Source organism: Gracilinanus agilis, chromosome 4, assembly GCF_016433145.1.
Source record: "Gracilinanus agilis isolate LMUSP501 chromosome 4, AgileGrace, whole genome shotgun sequence".
Lineage (NCBI taxonomy): Eukaryota > Metazoa > Chordata > Mammalia > Didelphimorphia > Didelphidae > Gracilinanus > Gracilinanus agilis.
Window position 1 is genome coordinate 155,641,884 of NC_058133.1, and position 15,971 is coordinate 155,657,854.

Sequence of the window (15,971 nt, forward strand, 5' to 3'; positions counted from 1 at the left end):
GACAAGGCTGTGATGTGGTCCAGGTAGGGCTGGGGGAAACCTGGCAGAGTGGATGTGGGTTATAACTGCTCCCTTGATAGGAGTCAGCCTGCCCCAAATTGCCTGGTTCACTGCCTTACCAAGTCCTCCTCCTCCTGGCGAGCTTCAGGATGCAGCAGCCCGCCTTGTATCAAGGCTCCAACTCTGGCATTATCAAAAGAAAAAAGGATCTATTTTTTTTAACCAACAAAACAAAAAAACCTATGGCTTGTGGCTTGTTTAGGAGTCTTTCCTCATAGTTGAAGTCATTTTCCCTTGAGCTGTCCTAGACTTTGGAGACCAGTGAATGGCAGAATTGCTGTTAAAATCAGTTAAAAGCTAATCTGAAAAACAAATTCAGCAAACTGAAATTGGTGAATATTTATTATGCATCTGCTCTGTGCAAAAATTCATTCCATTCTATTTATTTATAATGTATAAAATTTGTGTTTGTATATATAATAAATAGTCTATCTAACAAAAAAAAAGCTAGGGTATTTTCACTGTGGGAGTGGAGCACAAAATGGGGGTATCTCTTCAGTAGAACCATGATAGCACATCTCTGATTCCTCTTTTATTCAAGGGTCATCTACTGAGGAATACTCTATGGCAGCCACTTAGAACTTGTATAAAGCTTGAGGCTTACCATCTTACTCTGCATTTTTGACAGTAAATGCAAGAAAGTATGGGCTTTCTGCATCAGAGGAACCGGGTTCAAATCCTGGCCCAGTCTTTTCTTAGGGAAAAATCACTTAACCTTCCCTAAGCCTCAGTTATCTCATCTACCAAATGAGGAAGTTGGGCTAGTTGATTTACTGAGTTTCCTTCCATATCTAAATCTATGAGTTGAGCTCCCAATTCCTGGTCTTCAAGAACTATACCTGAAGTCTTTTGAGCTTGGGCAAAAGCTGCCCAAAATTGAGCTTTTCTGGCATAGCCTCCAAGAACATAGGGTCCCATCTGTCATGAGGTGGCATTGGCATTCTTTAACGTTCATGATGATGGTGGTATTATTAATACCTTTTTAAATTAATTAAAAAAAATTTTAATTAAAATTGAATGCCTTTTGTTTTTGAGACTTTTACTATGAATTAATAAATATAAAATAAAATGTAAAATGAAGGAATTGGAATAGATCATTAGGGTTCCCTCCCTCTCTAAAAGGGAGACCAGAGTTTAAGAGTTATGGGTTGGCCCTAAACTAAATAAAAGGGTAGAGTTCTTATTAGGTTGCTAGAAGCTCTAGGAAGATTGTTTTCCAAATGGATTATTTTTGCTATGAGGAAAGGAATTGGCCAAGCTACTTCTTACACTTCTCACACTCTAGGTGATACTAATGGGAATGGATTTTTCTTTTTTAAAATACCATCTAATTAATTAATTATCTCCCCAAAATTTTAAATTAATTAATTATTCACATATAATTAATAATATAATTAAATAAATACTATTTGATTATTTAAAGAAAAAATCAAATGTTGCTACCTTTGAACAAAAAGTGATACTAGATAAAACTAGATATGAAATCATTGTTGATCTTCACTATCATAACATAGCCATTTAGGATTATATTTGAAGGAAAATTCAGATGAGACGGTCTGAGTATTTGAGCAATCCTTTTTTTTTTCCCCCCAATATCAGCTTTATTTTAGATTATATCCGAGGGCTGGATTTCTATCTGATTCCAATATGTCCAAACCTGGACGTTAACAAATAACTTAGTGTTTTGGTCAGTATCCACTTTTAAAAGGAAATATAGGAAATGCCAAATCCTATTTCCTACTTTCCTAAGCTTAAAACTGTACCAAGGTGTTTGGAAAGTCCTGTCTATTCTTAAATATGACCCATTTTGGGAAAGAACATTATATGATTGGAAGACCCCTGGATTTATAGCCAGAGGATCAGGATTCAAATCTTAGAGATATTCTTTTTTTTTTTTTCCTCATCTATAAAATGAAGTTCTGCTCACTTTACTTTGCATCACTTCCTATAAATCTTTCCAGGGTTTCTGTGTGTGTGTGTGTGTGTGTGTGTGTGTGTGTGTGTGTGTGTGTGTGTGTGTGTGCATCTTGTTTNGTGTGTGTGTGTGTGTGTGTGTGTGTGTGTGTGTGTGTGTGTGTGTGATCATCTTGTTTGTTATTTTTTATAGCATGACAAGCATATACCACAACTAGTTCAGCCATGCCAAATGTTGTTATGGTTTTTAAAAAATGTTTGTGTTGGGTCATCATCTTACTGTTACCATGGTTTTCATATCAACCAACAAGCACATGTCAGGAGATGGGAATAGAAGAACAAATGAAACCATCCTTACCCTCCAAAACCTTTCATTCCATGAAAGGAGACACCAAGTACATACATAAATATATACAAAATATAAGAAGGTGCAGAGTCATCCGGAGAAGGAGGGAGCAGCTGGAGGCATGAGGAAAGGCTTTATTTAAAAGGTGTCCTTTGGGATGTGTTTTAAATGAAACAAGGAATTCCTAGAGGCAGTCTTCAGATGAGTGTTTCTAGACAGGCATGAATGGGCAGCACAGTGGTTAGAGTGCCAGGCCTGGAATCACCAAGACTCGTCTCCCAGAGTTCAAATCTGGCCTCAGACACTTATTAAGGAAACCAAGGAAATGAAGGGAGTCACCTTTAAGAAGATTCTATGCTATTTTAAAATGATTTTATGTAGTCAAAGATTTGAAATAGAAGTATGGTCAGGGGCTTAATGAAAGACCGTGATGGCTTTCTTCCTAAAATTGTTGTTAGACTTTTTGAAATTGGTTAAAATACTTAATTTGACAAGAATGATATATGAATAATAAAAAAAGCACTTACCTTCCCATAGACTTAAAGACTGTCTTAGAATTTCTACTAAGACAGAAAGTAAGGGTTAAAAAAATACAATATATGAGATTTTATCATAGCTATTTAAATGTGCTTTTTTTGTTTACTTACGGTGCTGTACTCCAAAAGGTTGAGTTCTCTTGCATGTTGAATATATGTATCCTGAATATATGTATCCATACCCATAACTACATATATATTTAATATAATAAATAAAACCAATGTGCCATCTTTAAAATGGGAGGTACAGTAGAGTGCCAAGGCTGACGTCAGAAAAACATGAGTTCAAATCTGGCCTGAAGGCACTAGTGATTCCAGGCAAGTCACTCAACCCCGCATGCCTCAGTTTCCTCTTTTGTAAAATGAGCTGGAGAAAAAAATGGCAAACCACTCAAGTATCTTTTCCAAGAAAACCCACCACGGGGTCATGAAGAATCAAACCTGATTGAAAATGACTAAACAGCAACAACAACAAAATAATTTTTCAGAGGACAGGAAGTGTATAAAGCTGACTAATGACAAAAACGAGGGGGAAAGTATGCCAGCATTGACTTCTTGATTCAGAAACTCCACTTAGTTCTTCGCTAAGTAGTTGAAGTTAGCTGTGAATTGTTTATTTATATCACACAAGTGCACTCACATTACTAGTACTTTCCATTTCCTAAATGTAGTAAGAAAGTCACTTTTTCTTTGATTCATAGATCTCAGGGTATTCATTCATAAAATTCTCTCTTTAGAGGAATGGAAGAGAATTCAATGTGTTTTTCATCACTTTTGGTCTAGCCCCTTTGCTTCGCCTGAGGTGATTGTTATTCAGTTGTGTCTGATTTGTGGTGACCCTGTTTTGGGGGTTTTTTTCTTGGCCAAGATTCCAGAGCAGTTTGCCATTTCCATCTTGAAATCACTTGACAGATGAGGAAACAGAGGCAGAGTTAAATAACTTGCCCAGGATCATACGGCTAATAGGAAAGTGTTTAAGACCAGATTCAAATTCAGGAAAATGAGTCTTTCTCACTCCACTGTGCCATCTCTTCTCTCTTCTTAACTAAACCCAATCTAGGTTGAAAAGAGATAGATAATTTTTCATTTGGGAAAAAAACAACTTTTCTACGAAAAATAGTCCTTCCTTTTCAATTCAATTTAGCAAGCATTTATTTAAAATACCTCCTATGGGCAGAGTGCTTTGTAGTCAGAAATGAATTATCATGACATGTTTTCAAAGGTATTTAAGAAGAAAAATATTTTTAATGGTTTTGTCGCAGCGCTGAACTCCTGTCTGTCCTTGCCTTGGATGGTTCTTTGATCATGCTGAGAACCAGAGCATTATTGAAGGGCTGTAGCTGTCATGATGGTGGCCTTGTGAATTAAGCTCAGACCTCACACCTGGGGAGGGTTGGCTTCCCTCCTGCACTCCCCAAGGAGGGAATGGCTGGTGGTGTTTGCTGTGCCTCTCAGACTATATCCATGAGGTGCCCCAGACCCACTACAAGCTGTGGATAAAGTAGACTCATTGTTTTTAAAAGTAATTTAGAAGTGACTGTGCTTAAATGTTCCCTTCATCAGAGGCAGCTAGGTGGACAGAAAGCATGTTCGTGTAGAGAGAACTGGGTTCAGTGGCACATGCTAGCTGGGTGACTGTCGGTGGTCTAGGCAACTCTCTAAAGAGATAAATTGCAGAGAAGGTGCTCACCTGCATGGGTAGAGAGCTTTTTTTTCATCCAGGAATTCTCTAGATAAGTAAAAATCCAGTCCCTATCCCTTCATCAAGTAAGCCATTAATTTTGTCATTTACTAAATCTTACAGGTCCAAAGTCAGATTCTCTTCCAAAATCTCATAATTCCCCAAAGTGAAAATGGGGGAATAATTTTTCTGGTTCTCAGTTTTCTGTCCACAAAGGCTCTGTTTTTCCTCAAGAAATTATCACTGTGGAATTTAATTTGTCACCTGGAAACATCTCTATTGGCTACAATGAAAATATACAATACGAAGGAGATAAAACCTTTTTTTGTTGTTCTTGATCAAATTCTTTTTGATCGATACTTTGAATCATGGGAGGCAGTGTGATCCATGAAGAGAAATATAGGATCGGAGCTTGAGACCCACATTTGAATCCTGGGTCTGCTACTTTGTACACCCGACATGACCTTAAGCTGATTACTTGACTTTTCTGAAATTCAGTTGCTTTTGTAAAATGTTTAAAATAAAAAATGTGTGTTAAAAAAATGTAAAATGTGGAGGTTGAACTAGATGATCATGGGTCTCTTCAGGTTCTCCCTTTAGTTCTGTGATCCTACTGTGATTACTTGGGCCCCAAATACATTTTGTTAATGTAAAAGTCATTCTTAATGTGATGAAAACATGTCTGTCAAAATTTTAAATTTGCATATATTGTGATAGTGATAGATTCAGTCATTCATTCTCTCTCAGAAATGTGCCATCACCTTTCTTCCTTTATATTCACAGTAGGATGGAAAGTGTTCCCAGTGGTGATAGAATGGCATGGTGTGGGGCTTCACTGCTATTCTCTGTGTGGGAAGGAGGAAATTCAAGTTATGTTTTGTTTTTAGGAACAGTCTTTCTTTATCCAACAGGACACCTCTTCCCTACTCATGGTCTCTCTTCCAGCCTGGTACTAACCTTTACTTTCTGCCCTGACCCTTTTCTAAAATCCCTTCACATCTAGAAACATTTTTATGCTTGGAAACATTCTTTGCTGGCAACTTCCACATTTCTGCCTCATTGTTTTCTCTCAGCCTATAGCAGTGGTTCCCAAACTTTTTTGGTCTACCACCCCCTTTCCAGAAAAAATATTATTTAGCCCCCTGGAAATTAATTTTTTTTCATTTTAATAGCAATTAATAGGAAAGATAAATGCGCCTGTGGCCATCACTGCTCTCCGGGATTGCTGCAGCACCCACCAGGGGGTGGTAGCACCCACTTTAGGAATCTCTGGCCTATAATCTCAAGGTATAGAAGCCCATTTTCCTGCCCCAATAGAGTCTCCCCACTCTGTCTCCCTATTCCCACCCCGCAATAAAATCTTTGAGCCATTCTGGCCATCACCTCTCATCTGATCTGAGTGATCGAGACCCTTCATCTTAACCAAATACCCTAATAATCCTTGAACTATGCCTAAGTTGCCCAGATCTGAGTCCTAGACCATCATGAACATTATCTTCCAGATAAGGTTCTCTGTCACCCTCCATGGTCGTATCCTTTCCTTTTCCCTTCCCAGTCCCACTCTGGAGGTGTTAATCCTGCCTCATTGGTGAGGGATCCCAAACTTGGCCCTTTCATACAGGGATTCAGGGATTGCCCTAGTTTGGAGGTGTCCATCCTAGCCCAAATGCAAGGTGTTCATTGGGCTGCCCCCCTACTACTCCTCTTTTTGACTCTCATCTCTTACTCTTTGGGGATATCTTCATTTAAACCAAATGGCCCTTTCTTCTAGGACATCTCTTAAACACCTCAAATTAAAGGATCTATTTTGAGTATTGAGAAGCAGAAAACATGAGTGATTCAGTCATATTCTTTTTTTTAAATTCCATATAATGCATTAGAGGTACATTGGTGTAAGAATCATCTTGTTATTCACACACTCTGCTAGATGCCATTTCCTTTTCTCCTCATTTATATTCATTCTGAGATGTAAAGTACATTTGGTGATGATAGAATAGCTTGATCTCAGCTTTATTATCATTGTATTATAAAAGAATCAGATTTTACCTTGGTTATTACAAACATTGTGCATTTATTATTCACCTAGAAATATCATTCTCATGATCTACAGAAGCCAAATGGCTTCCAGTATCAAGTTAGAAACCACAGAACCTGTCTTTTCATTTTTCCAAAGAAACTGATGTTTAAAAATAGCCATTCTTAAATCGAGACTTTGTAGGAAGCTCTCATAATGTAGAAATGGACTTGAAATGATTGACACACATAGATAGCCAAGGCTGACATGGAGTTCTGGTTTTAGAAGTCATTTTAAAGAAGGAGGAACTCACCCTTTATTTGGAAATCTGTTATTTTATATTAATGGTTCTGCCTGCCCTTTGCACAACTTTCTCTCAGTCAGCAGGCATGTGTTCCTGCCTGCTGTGTTCACAGCGCTGCGTTATTAGCAGCTTTCGGGTCCTTGGGTGGCCACACCGGCTACAAGCACCCTTTGACATGGCCATCCATTTTAATTAACTAAAAGTTTGTGACCCTCCACAAACCCAACAAGTCAGAGGTCTCATTAGGAGTGCTCGTTCAGCAGCCAGGGAGGAAGGTAGAGTGGGAATAAATTAAGAGCAGAGAACCACCGACTCGCAACCAAATATCTTTTCTTGGCCATTAATCAGATCACATAAGAAAGTTTGCAGCAGCATAAATACACCTGCTTTCTACTCCCTGATTTCTGCATAAAAATGTGTGTGTGTGTGTGTATGTGTGTGTGTGCACGGTGTGCCCTGAATCTTCTGTGATATGTCATGGTATGTTGGAGTAGAACAGGCAGGCACAGAATCTGGAATAAAAGCATCACGGCGAGCATCACAAGCACGGAGGGCTCCTTGGAATCTTTTTTTTTCTTTTTTTAAATGAGCATGATTTGCATTTGACATGACAATTATCCGAGCCTCCTGCGGGCTCCAGAGATTCTCGGGTCTAGAGAGATCTTGTTCATAGGAAAATTCTAAATCTTATTACAGGTCTTGACTCAGATGAAGAGCTTGGTCTGCTCTGTCACCACACGGCCTATCTAGGTGATGGTCTGGGGTTGATCGTTGGCTCATGACGTTTCGTAAACTTTCCTTTCTATTTCTTATGTCTGCACGTCTGCATGGTTATCGGAGCTCCGAGGGTAGGGGGAGCCGAGGGGAAGGTGGGCCCTGCTCTTTGTGGCTCAAAGTGTCTCTCCGTTTGGGGGTTTTATTTTGGGGGCGGGCGGGGGGCGTCGGGCATTGTAAGGAAGACCAACCTTCTACTTTTTAAATGAGCATGAACAGAACAAATGAGCAAACAAATTAATTTCATGGGAAAAAAAAACAAAAACGGAACCCTTTGAGCCCTCTTTGGATTTCAGAAAGCAGTTTGGCGACATTCGTCCTGCCCTCATAGCTCTGATATGCATCTACCGGCCTGCCTGGCAAAGACAGCCAACCCTAATGTTTTCAGGATGTGCGATAGCTTGCCTGGTTTTAACCAGAACTAGTTTGTGGGCTTTTGTTTTGTTTGTTTTTTTTTTTTTAGGCCAACTGTTTGAACTTTGGCCTGTGAATTCATTTTCAATAGGAAATGCTGCCTGATTTGACTATAGCTCATCAAAAGCCTTGTGTTTGTGCTTTTTTTTTTTTCTCTCTCTAGATCAAAGAGTAGCATCTTTCTGCACCCTGACAGATATGCAGCATATGCAGGGCTTGGAGGGAACCCAAGAGTTATCTTTATGTGTAGACCCAGGCAATGGGAAAGATTTCATGGATACAGATGGGTAAGTAAGCTTTTACAGGGAATAGACACTAGGCACGGGAAGGGAGGAGAGGGGACAGAGACAAGTCTTTTTACTGTGTTGTTAATCCATTTTGGTTTTGGTTTAGAAGGCATGATTGTGTGTGTGTGTGTGTGTGTATTTAATTAAAGTAAGCCCAGCTGGTTTTCTTCTCCCATTTTAAAAAAAGAAATCTTGAACATCTCCCTCACAAAGCAGTAGCCTAACAAGAACATTGAGTGTAAACCTATTTATTTTCTTCTCTTAAAAAATCTCCTTGAGCAAGGAAGGTTTTCATTCAAAATAAAGAGTCTTCAAGTCTTTCATAAGGAAGGGATGCTTTTCATTTTAAAAATAATCCGCAGTATCCTTAGAAAGGGAGAAGACAGTACCATCCATAAAGTCCTTTAGTAAAGCTGAGAAGAGGACACTAATCCTGGGTATACTGCCCTCCAGAAGTGTGCCGCCATCTTGAACCCATTAATAAGAGCCAATTTTAAAATTTTCACAGGGAGCATTTACCTCTTCAGAAATCAACAAATGATACAATCAGAGCTTGATTTGATTAATTGCCTAAACTTAGACATGCATTGGACAAAATGCTAATAAGGCAGATTAGACTTAAAAATGTGCCATCTGTACAATTTTTTTTTCTTCCCCTGGAGAACCAGTTTTTGAATCTTTACCAGCACACTTTCTGCTCTGGAACTCATAGTAGACTTCAGGGAGAGGACATCTCAACCATAGCTGGCTCAGAAATCACCTGAAAAGAATTCAGAATCTCTCATGAGGTTCCAGTTGACCACCTGAGGGTCCAGGATCCGGAAGGTGTTTGGAATCCCATTCCCAGCCAGGATTTTTCCTTTAAGTTGCATTGTCGTTTGGGTACCTCATTTTTGACAAGGACCAATGGCAGGGTTTGAATTTAAGTGAGGCAGCATTGGCATTACATTCTCACTGATGGAGCCAGGGAGTAGGAGAGAAGGAAAGTGGCTCCATCCAGGCCAGAGGATAGTTTCCACATGTATTCCATTTCTCTAGCTTTAAGAACTCAAGTTAACCAGTGGAATTGCACGTTGACTATGGCAGTGGCGTGGGAGGAAGGGAGAAAAGAATATGAATGATATAACCATGGAAAATTTTTCTTAATAAAATAAAGTTTAGAGTCTTAAAAAAATACAAAAATAAAAAAATAAAATAAAAAGAACTCAATTTAAGAGACTGAAGCCCCTAAGTCTTCCTGACTCCAAGCCCCTTCAGATTCAGGAAATCACATCTCAGACACTTAATAGGCACTTTGTGACCCTGGACAAGTCACATTGTCTCTCTTTGCCTCAGTTTCCTCTTCTGTAAAAAGAGAAGACTGTATCAGTGGTCCTTAAAAGCCCTTCTAGCTCTAAGTCTATGTGATCCTGAAGTAAGGGTTCACTGAGCTCCCCAGCTTCCTTCCCAACTACTTGCTACTTGAAGAAAAGATGAATACTTGTTTAATAGATTAAAAACCCTGGGCAAATTTTTAGGCAGAAAAAAAAAAAGAACAGTTATGTTTTCTCTTTATGAGCCTGGTTGGCCCAGAACCACTTTTTTTTCTTTCTTTTTGGCCTGGATTATAATCATATAAATTAAAGAAAAGAAAAGAAAGAAAAAATAATAATGTTCGAACATTAACATTTGACTTCAGCCGTCTTTTACTCTTGTATCATTGGGTAGGGAGCGCTCCCCATCGACTTTGACCGGAAAAGTGAATCAGCTAGAATTGATTCTTCGACAACTTCAGACTGACCTCCGCAAGGTAAAACAGTCTCTTGCTGGTTCCCGTGTTATTCCCAACAATGCTAATTTGTAAAATACACACAGCAGAGGGCTTTGTGTGCATGCCACGCATTTAATAAGTGTTACATGGATTGGATTAATTAATATTTGGGACTCTTTCTACAACCCCTTTCACGCTCGGCAGTAATCAATATACAGGTTGTCCTAACAGGCTTAGTGCAGTTTTAAGTTTTCCATCATTTTAAATTGCACTGATATTTTTTTCCCCCTTTGAGGGTGAGGAGAAGCCATCTAAGATTTATCTTTAGTGAGAAAAAAGGTGAGAAATCTGAGGCCTGGACTCTAAGAAGCAATAAGCCCTGCCAGTAGCCAAGGCCCCCTTATTAGAGATTGAGTCATGACCCAGCCCTTTTCACTCATCTAGCATTTTTTCATCCCAATTCAACCAGTATTCATCAAAGCTGCCTCTTGTCCCTTGGGGACTTGCCCAGGGGCCTGGGAATGCTGAGCTTCCACCATCCTGCTTGGCGAGCATCTTCGAGACTCTTGTATTAATTAGAAATCTTGAACCTTTGGACTCCAGCTCCCAGAATTCTTTTTCATTACCCAGCATCCTTTTCCCTTCATCCCCAAGTTGCAGGCTTGCTTAGTTGGCCGTAACTTCGCCTCTCGCTCCCTCTTTTCCCACAAAGGTGGCTTGGTTGGCTGCCCTTTTACTCTAGCTTTTTTAGTTTAATTATTATTAATAAGTCTTGTTAAATATAATATTTGGAGATATTTGGATATTAATTATAATTCTCACACCCTCAAAGCCCTCACCTTGAGCTTGGCACAGGAGGCATTCGCTTTCCCCGTATAGAAATAAATCAGTGTTAGAATTAGAACTTATTTCTTTTGGTAATGATTGTGACCAGCCATTGTCTCCCAAGCTGTGTCCCATCCCTTCCCCACCTCCCCAGATTAAGAATTAATCTCTCTCCTTTCAAAAGAAAAAAGAATATTGCCCCAGTTGGGTAACAGAACAGCTTTTAAAGGGTGTGAGGTGAAGCTCATAAAATCCTAAATATTTTAGCTGTGTATATATTGTGGGGAGGGTCATTGTGAAAACAGAATATAGCAAATGAAGCGGGAATGAAACGCCCAAGTATTTATTTTATCGCCCTCACTGCACTGCTCCTAATTTTGTAGGGTTCGATAGATTGTTCATGATATAAAAAAGGCTCATACAGTTTTAAGACATTAGATCTTTTCCTATTCTTATTACAGCCTCATTTTATAGCTCGAGGAATTTTTTAAAAATGGAATATTTGAAAAAAGCAACTAAAATTCACAAATATTCCTCCCATTGCGGAGGACAAAGTGGAACCTGGGGGATAGAGTGGGATTCCCTCTTGCTTGATTGGTGGGACAGTACCGAGTCAGGCCACCTCTTGGCCCAGTCCTCGGGCCATGATCCTTCCCAGATGCAGTGTCCAGAGCAAGATCGAGGACGTTCCTGGCTGTTTCCACTGACTCAATGGCTTTTTCTACCATCCACAGGAAAAGCAAGACAAGGCCGTCCTCCAGGCTGAAGTTCAGCACCTGAGACAGGACAACATGCGCCTTCAGGAAGAATCCCAGACGGCAGCGGCTCAACTGAGAAAATTCACGGAATGGTTTTTCAATACCATCGATAAGAAATCTTAACTCCCAGCTCTCTAGCCAGGGGCCGCCGTTGGGCGCCCCTGCCCATCCGAAGTAGCAAAAATCTGATTTTTAACTGTGCTCACAATCAGTTTTTAGATGTTTCCGCTATTTCCGCTCTGTCCAACGCCATTCATCCAGGCAAGATCGGGGTGGGGGGTGGGGTGGGGGGGAGGGATGGACCTTCTTCGTGGTAGCCGTCTTAAGACAGCAGAAAGCAGCAGACACGCGTGTGGAGATGAATGTAATTCCTGGCTTGAAGATGAATGTAATTCCCGGTGTCAGTTTTAGACCTCTCTCATTTAAATTTACTAATACGGTGCTTGGGCTTACCTCAAGAGGGAAAGACAGTTTAGGTTTGGTTTCTCGTATTTCGGAGGACCCAGTGGAGAAGTTAAAGCAAAATTGACAGTAACCTGGGCTTCATTCAGTATTGTAAGATAAAGAGAAAAAAAAAAAAAAGAGAAAAAAAACCCACAAAAACAAATAACCAGACATATACTTTAAAGTTAAAAGGTGCTCTATTTTTTTGGCTGTACAGTAGTTCAATTTCCACAATCACATTGTCATAGCAATAAGAATGGAGGTATAGTGAATTGTCACAAAAGCTGTGTTGAAAAATCAAAAGTTAGCACTGATATGTTTAATGCTAGCTTGGATGCAGTTACATTAGAGATTTATTTATTTGCAGGAACAAATGGTGCCTGAATATTAACAGTGTTTTGATTTTTTTTTAAGCTACACATGCCTTGTAAATGGCTCACTGGGTAGTCTGCTTCAACTCTTAGCTCACTTTTGTATAGTTGCTTCACTTTGGGGGGGTGGGAAGACAGACAAGTACAATACCACTTACTTAGGAGAAACTCACGGATGGTGTGAGCCAACGAAATTCCCTTGTCCAATGCCAAAATTTGTTTATCTTTGTACAGAAGCTTTGATCAAGTGTCTTGTATTTAACACCCTTATTTAAGCTTATTTAACCTTAAAATGTTAATTTTATAAAGTTTGATTTTATCTGCACTATGATGATGAGGGCAGTTAGCAGCAAGCTCGAAAATCACTGAACTTGCTAAGACGACTTGAGGAGTTGAGGGAAAATTCTAACAATTGGATGCTGCTAGTATACAATTTGTTTGTTACTGCTTTACCATTTTTAATTGTTTTATTTGAGAGGAACATACCTTTTGCTTTTTTAATAAATGTTTTAAAAAACCAACAAATGAATATACCCAAGTGGACGTGGACTCTGCCTTTTTAATTTTTATTTTTCCTGCTGGGGACAAAATAGTCTTTCTCAGAAATCTGTCAGTAAGGGAATTTATTGATTACAGGTCCCCATAAGATCACTCATTTCTTTATCCATGACTTACCAACCCAACTCTCCCCCCCCCCTTCCCCTGGCAATGTTGCTGAAGGATCTCAAGTTCTCAGTCTTTTACTGATTTAGAGCAGCCTGTTTCCACAAATTATTTCTCCTCAGACCTGAGAAAATAAAAAGTTTCTGAATTGAATGCATGTAAGAATGAGTGAAAGAATGAACGAATGAATGGCAAAGCATCTATGTGCAAAGTACTGAGGGTATCAGTACAGAGATAAAGAAGAGCTCTGTCCTCAAGAAGCTTAGGTTCTGCTAGGGAAGACAGTGTGTTACCAGATAAATACATCAACATGCAGAAAAAGCCAATGTAGAATAAATTTCAGCAGAGAGGCATTAGCTTCTGAGGAAAATAGGAAAAACCTCCTATAGGTGATGGCATTTGAACTGAGCTTTGAAGGAACCTAGCAATCCTAAGAGAAACTTCACACTTAACTGCTGTATTTTTCTTAACGAATATCATATTTTTTTAGATTCTCTGAAATAACTACAGAAAATTGGAAACCATGTTTTTTTATTCATCCTCCTAGAAAACTGATGAAAAAAAGCAAGTCGAGAATAAACTGTACAGTTTCAATATGAAAAAGGTGGTGCAGTGGGGAGAACACCAGACCAGGATTCTAAATTCAAGTATGACTTAAGACAACTTCCTAGCTGTGTGATCCTAGGAAAGTCTCTTAACCTCACTCTGCCTCAGTTTCCTCATTTGTAAAATTGGGATGATGATAATGATACCCTCTACTTCTCAGGACTTTGCAAACCTAAAAAGTACTACGTGTTTGGAGGTGCCGGAAAATTCTTGTTGGGGAACAAAACCCCTTCACTGGTCTAGCCTGGGGATAACTGGGCCTAACAATGATTCTCAAGTTCTGTGTCAAGATAAGAAAAGGGATAAATATATACCTGTGGTCCTCAGGTAGTAGGGAAATGGTAAATGATTTATTTGCCAGAGTCCGTGGCATAAACATCCTATTGTTCCTGACCACTAAGATCCAAGCAAATCCATAGAACAAGCTTATCATCACAGGACTTGGGTGCACACTTAAGAAACCAAAGAGAGCTGCATCCTGTTGAGTTCTGAGGCAAAACTGATGGGCACGGATGCCCCAGCAGGTCACATTCCTGCATTTTGGTTCTAAACAAGGCTCACTCCCTGCCCGTAATATACGAAAGGGCTTTAGATCCACACCACCTTTTCTGAGAATTTATTTTAAAGTCAGAAATTTTACTAATCTCTGAGTAATGAGTAATCAAAGCAGTGATACAGCTGTTAGCATCTGCGCTCTCCCAACGCAGACCAATGTCTGGTTTTCATTCACTGAAGCACACACACAGCCTGCAATCTGCAAAGAGCTTTTTCTTTTCTTTTTTTTTTTTTCATGAAACAAATGGAAATGGAGCTAATGAGCCCCCTTGGCATGCAAGTGCCATGTGGCAGCAAGGCTGCGTATGAGTTGTTAATGAAACAAATTCAAAGGTTAGACGACCATCGGCCGCCCCATCGATACGCATCCAGCTTCTTGGCACCACTATTCGGTATCACAGTTTTCTATCCAATGAAATCATTGAAGGGGGAAGAGAAGGGGTCAAATCCGATCTCGGTGTTTTCCTAAGTATCTGCCTCTCCCAAATGGCTGGAGCAATTGTCTAAACAAGCCTCTACAGATGGAGATTTTAAGTCCTCGGCAAAGGTTGCTACTATCATTATTTATAAAAAATAAATTGGGTGTAGATGTTCCGTATCCTCGCCCTGCTTAGCCATGACCACAATCATGGCATACCGAGCAGTGTCTAACTAAATGCTCCATTAAGTTGGAATAATTAAACATGGCAGTCATGTGTTCCACCAGGAGCTGATTAAACACCTTGTAGAAATCATTACTTGAACCCCATCTGGACTGAGGGCTTGCCAGGTGGCAAGCTGAACCCCAACCCCTCTCCCCAGTTTTGTGAATGGTAAAAATCCTCTAGAAAAGTCATTCTATTGGCTTTTAAATGAGATGCTCATGGACAGAAATAGCATCACCCATGAGAAGGAATGGCACTTTGGAATGGCAAAAGGAACAAAAATCAATTCTTTTCACCTCAAATGCAGTTGGCATTTATTTCCACTGTTGTTTCAGCTAAAGCGACCAAAGGCCATTAATATAATGAATGACTTCGTTTTGAAAATAATTCTTTTTTTGAGTCCATATTTTAGATAGTGAGTGGTACAGCAGGTCATGGGGGCTGAATGAGACTTGTGCCGTAAAAGTAATGTCTATGGTACAGTGCATACTATTCACACACTTTGTGTGAAAGAAAGATTAGATGAATATCACAGAAAACTTCCTAAGAGCAAGCGGCTCAAATAAAGCTAGATTCTTATAAAGGCATCATGTGTCTACTGATCAGAGATGTTTAAACTGAGGATGGAATGATCCCATGCTGGGGGTGGTTGTAGAAATAATTCATGCTTCAGAGATTAATAATAATCTCTGAGTTGGAAGGAGTCCAGAGGTCATCTAAGCCCATCCCTATCTGGAACATGTTATAAGATAAATTAATAAGATGTTTAAGATTAGTAGGAAAGCTTACAAGGACATTTCAATATTACCTGAACATTTCCCACAGGAATCCTATGAAGACTATAACGCAAATATCATTCCCTTTTACAAATGAGATTGGACCTTGGAGTGGTGACTTGATCATGATCATATAACAGCTGAGTCAGAATAGTTAATGCTTTGATTCATTTTTCAATCCTTTAGTGAGTCTTTAGAAAAATACATATGTATAATATATATACATATTTTATATATATATATATACAT

The 15,971-nt window shown here is 39.4% G+C and overlaps 1 protein-coding gene across 2 annotated transcripts in view; it reads left to right on the forward strand.

Moving 5' to 3' along the window:
* The window catches only part of SIPA1L2 (signal induced proliferation associated 1 like 2), a 126,774-nt gene extending 114,869 nt beyond the window's left edge, over positions 1 to 11,905 (forward strand). Inside the window, exons 18-21 of one of the 2 annotated variants that reach the window (XM_044673060.1) lie at positions 7,552 to 7,605; positions 8,207 to 8,330; positions 10,038 to 10,119; positions 11,640 to 11,905. In XM_044673060.1, coding sequence (XP_044528995.1) covers positions 7,552 to 7,605; positions 8,207 to 8,330; positions 10,038 to 10,119; positions 11,640 to 11,786 — 407 coding nt within the window. In that variant the 3' untranslated portion in view covers positions 11,787 to 11,905. The remainder of the gene's footprint in view (positions 1 to 7,551; positions 7,606 to 8,206; positions 8,331 to 10,037; positions 10,120 to 11,639) is intronic. The other variant, XM_044673061.1, reaches the window with a different exon arrangement.
* The last annotated feature ends 4,066 nt before the right edge of the window (positions 11,906 to 15,971 follow it).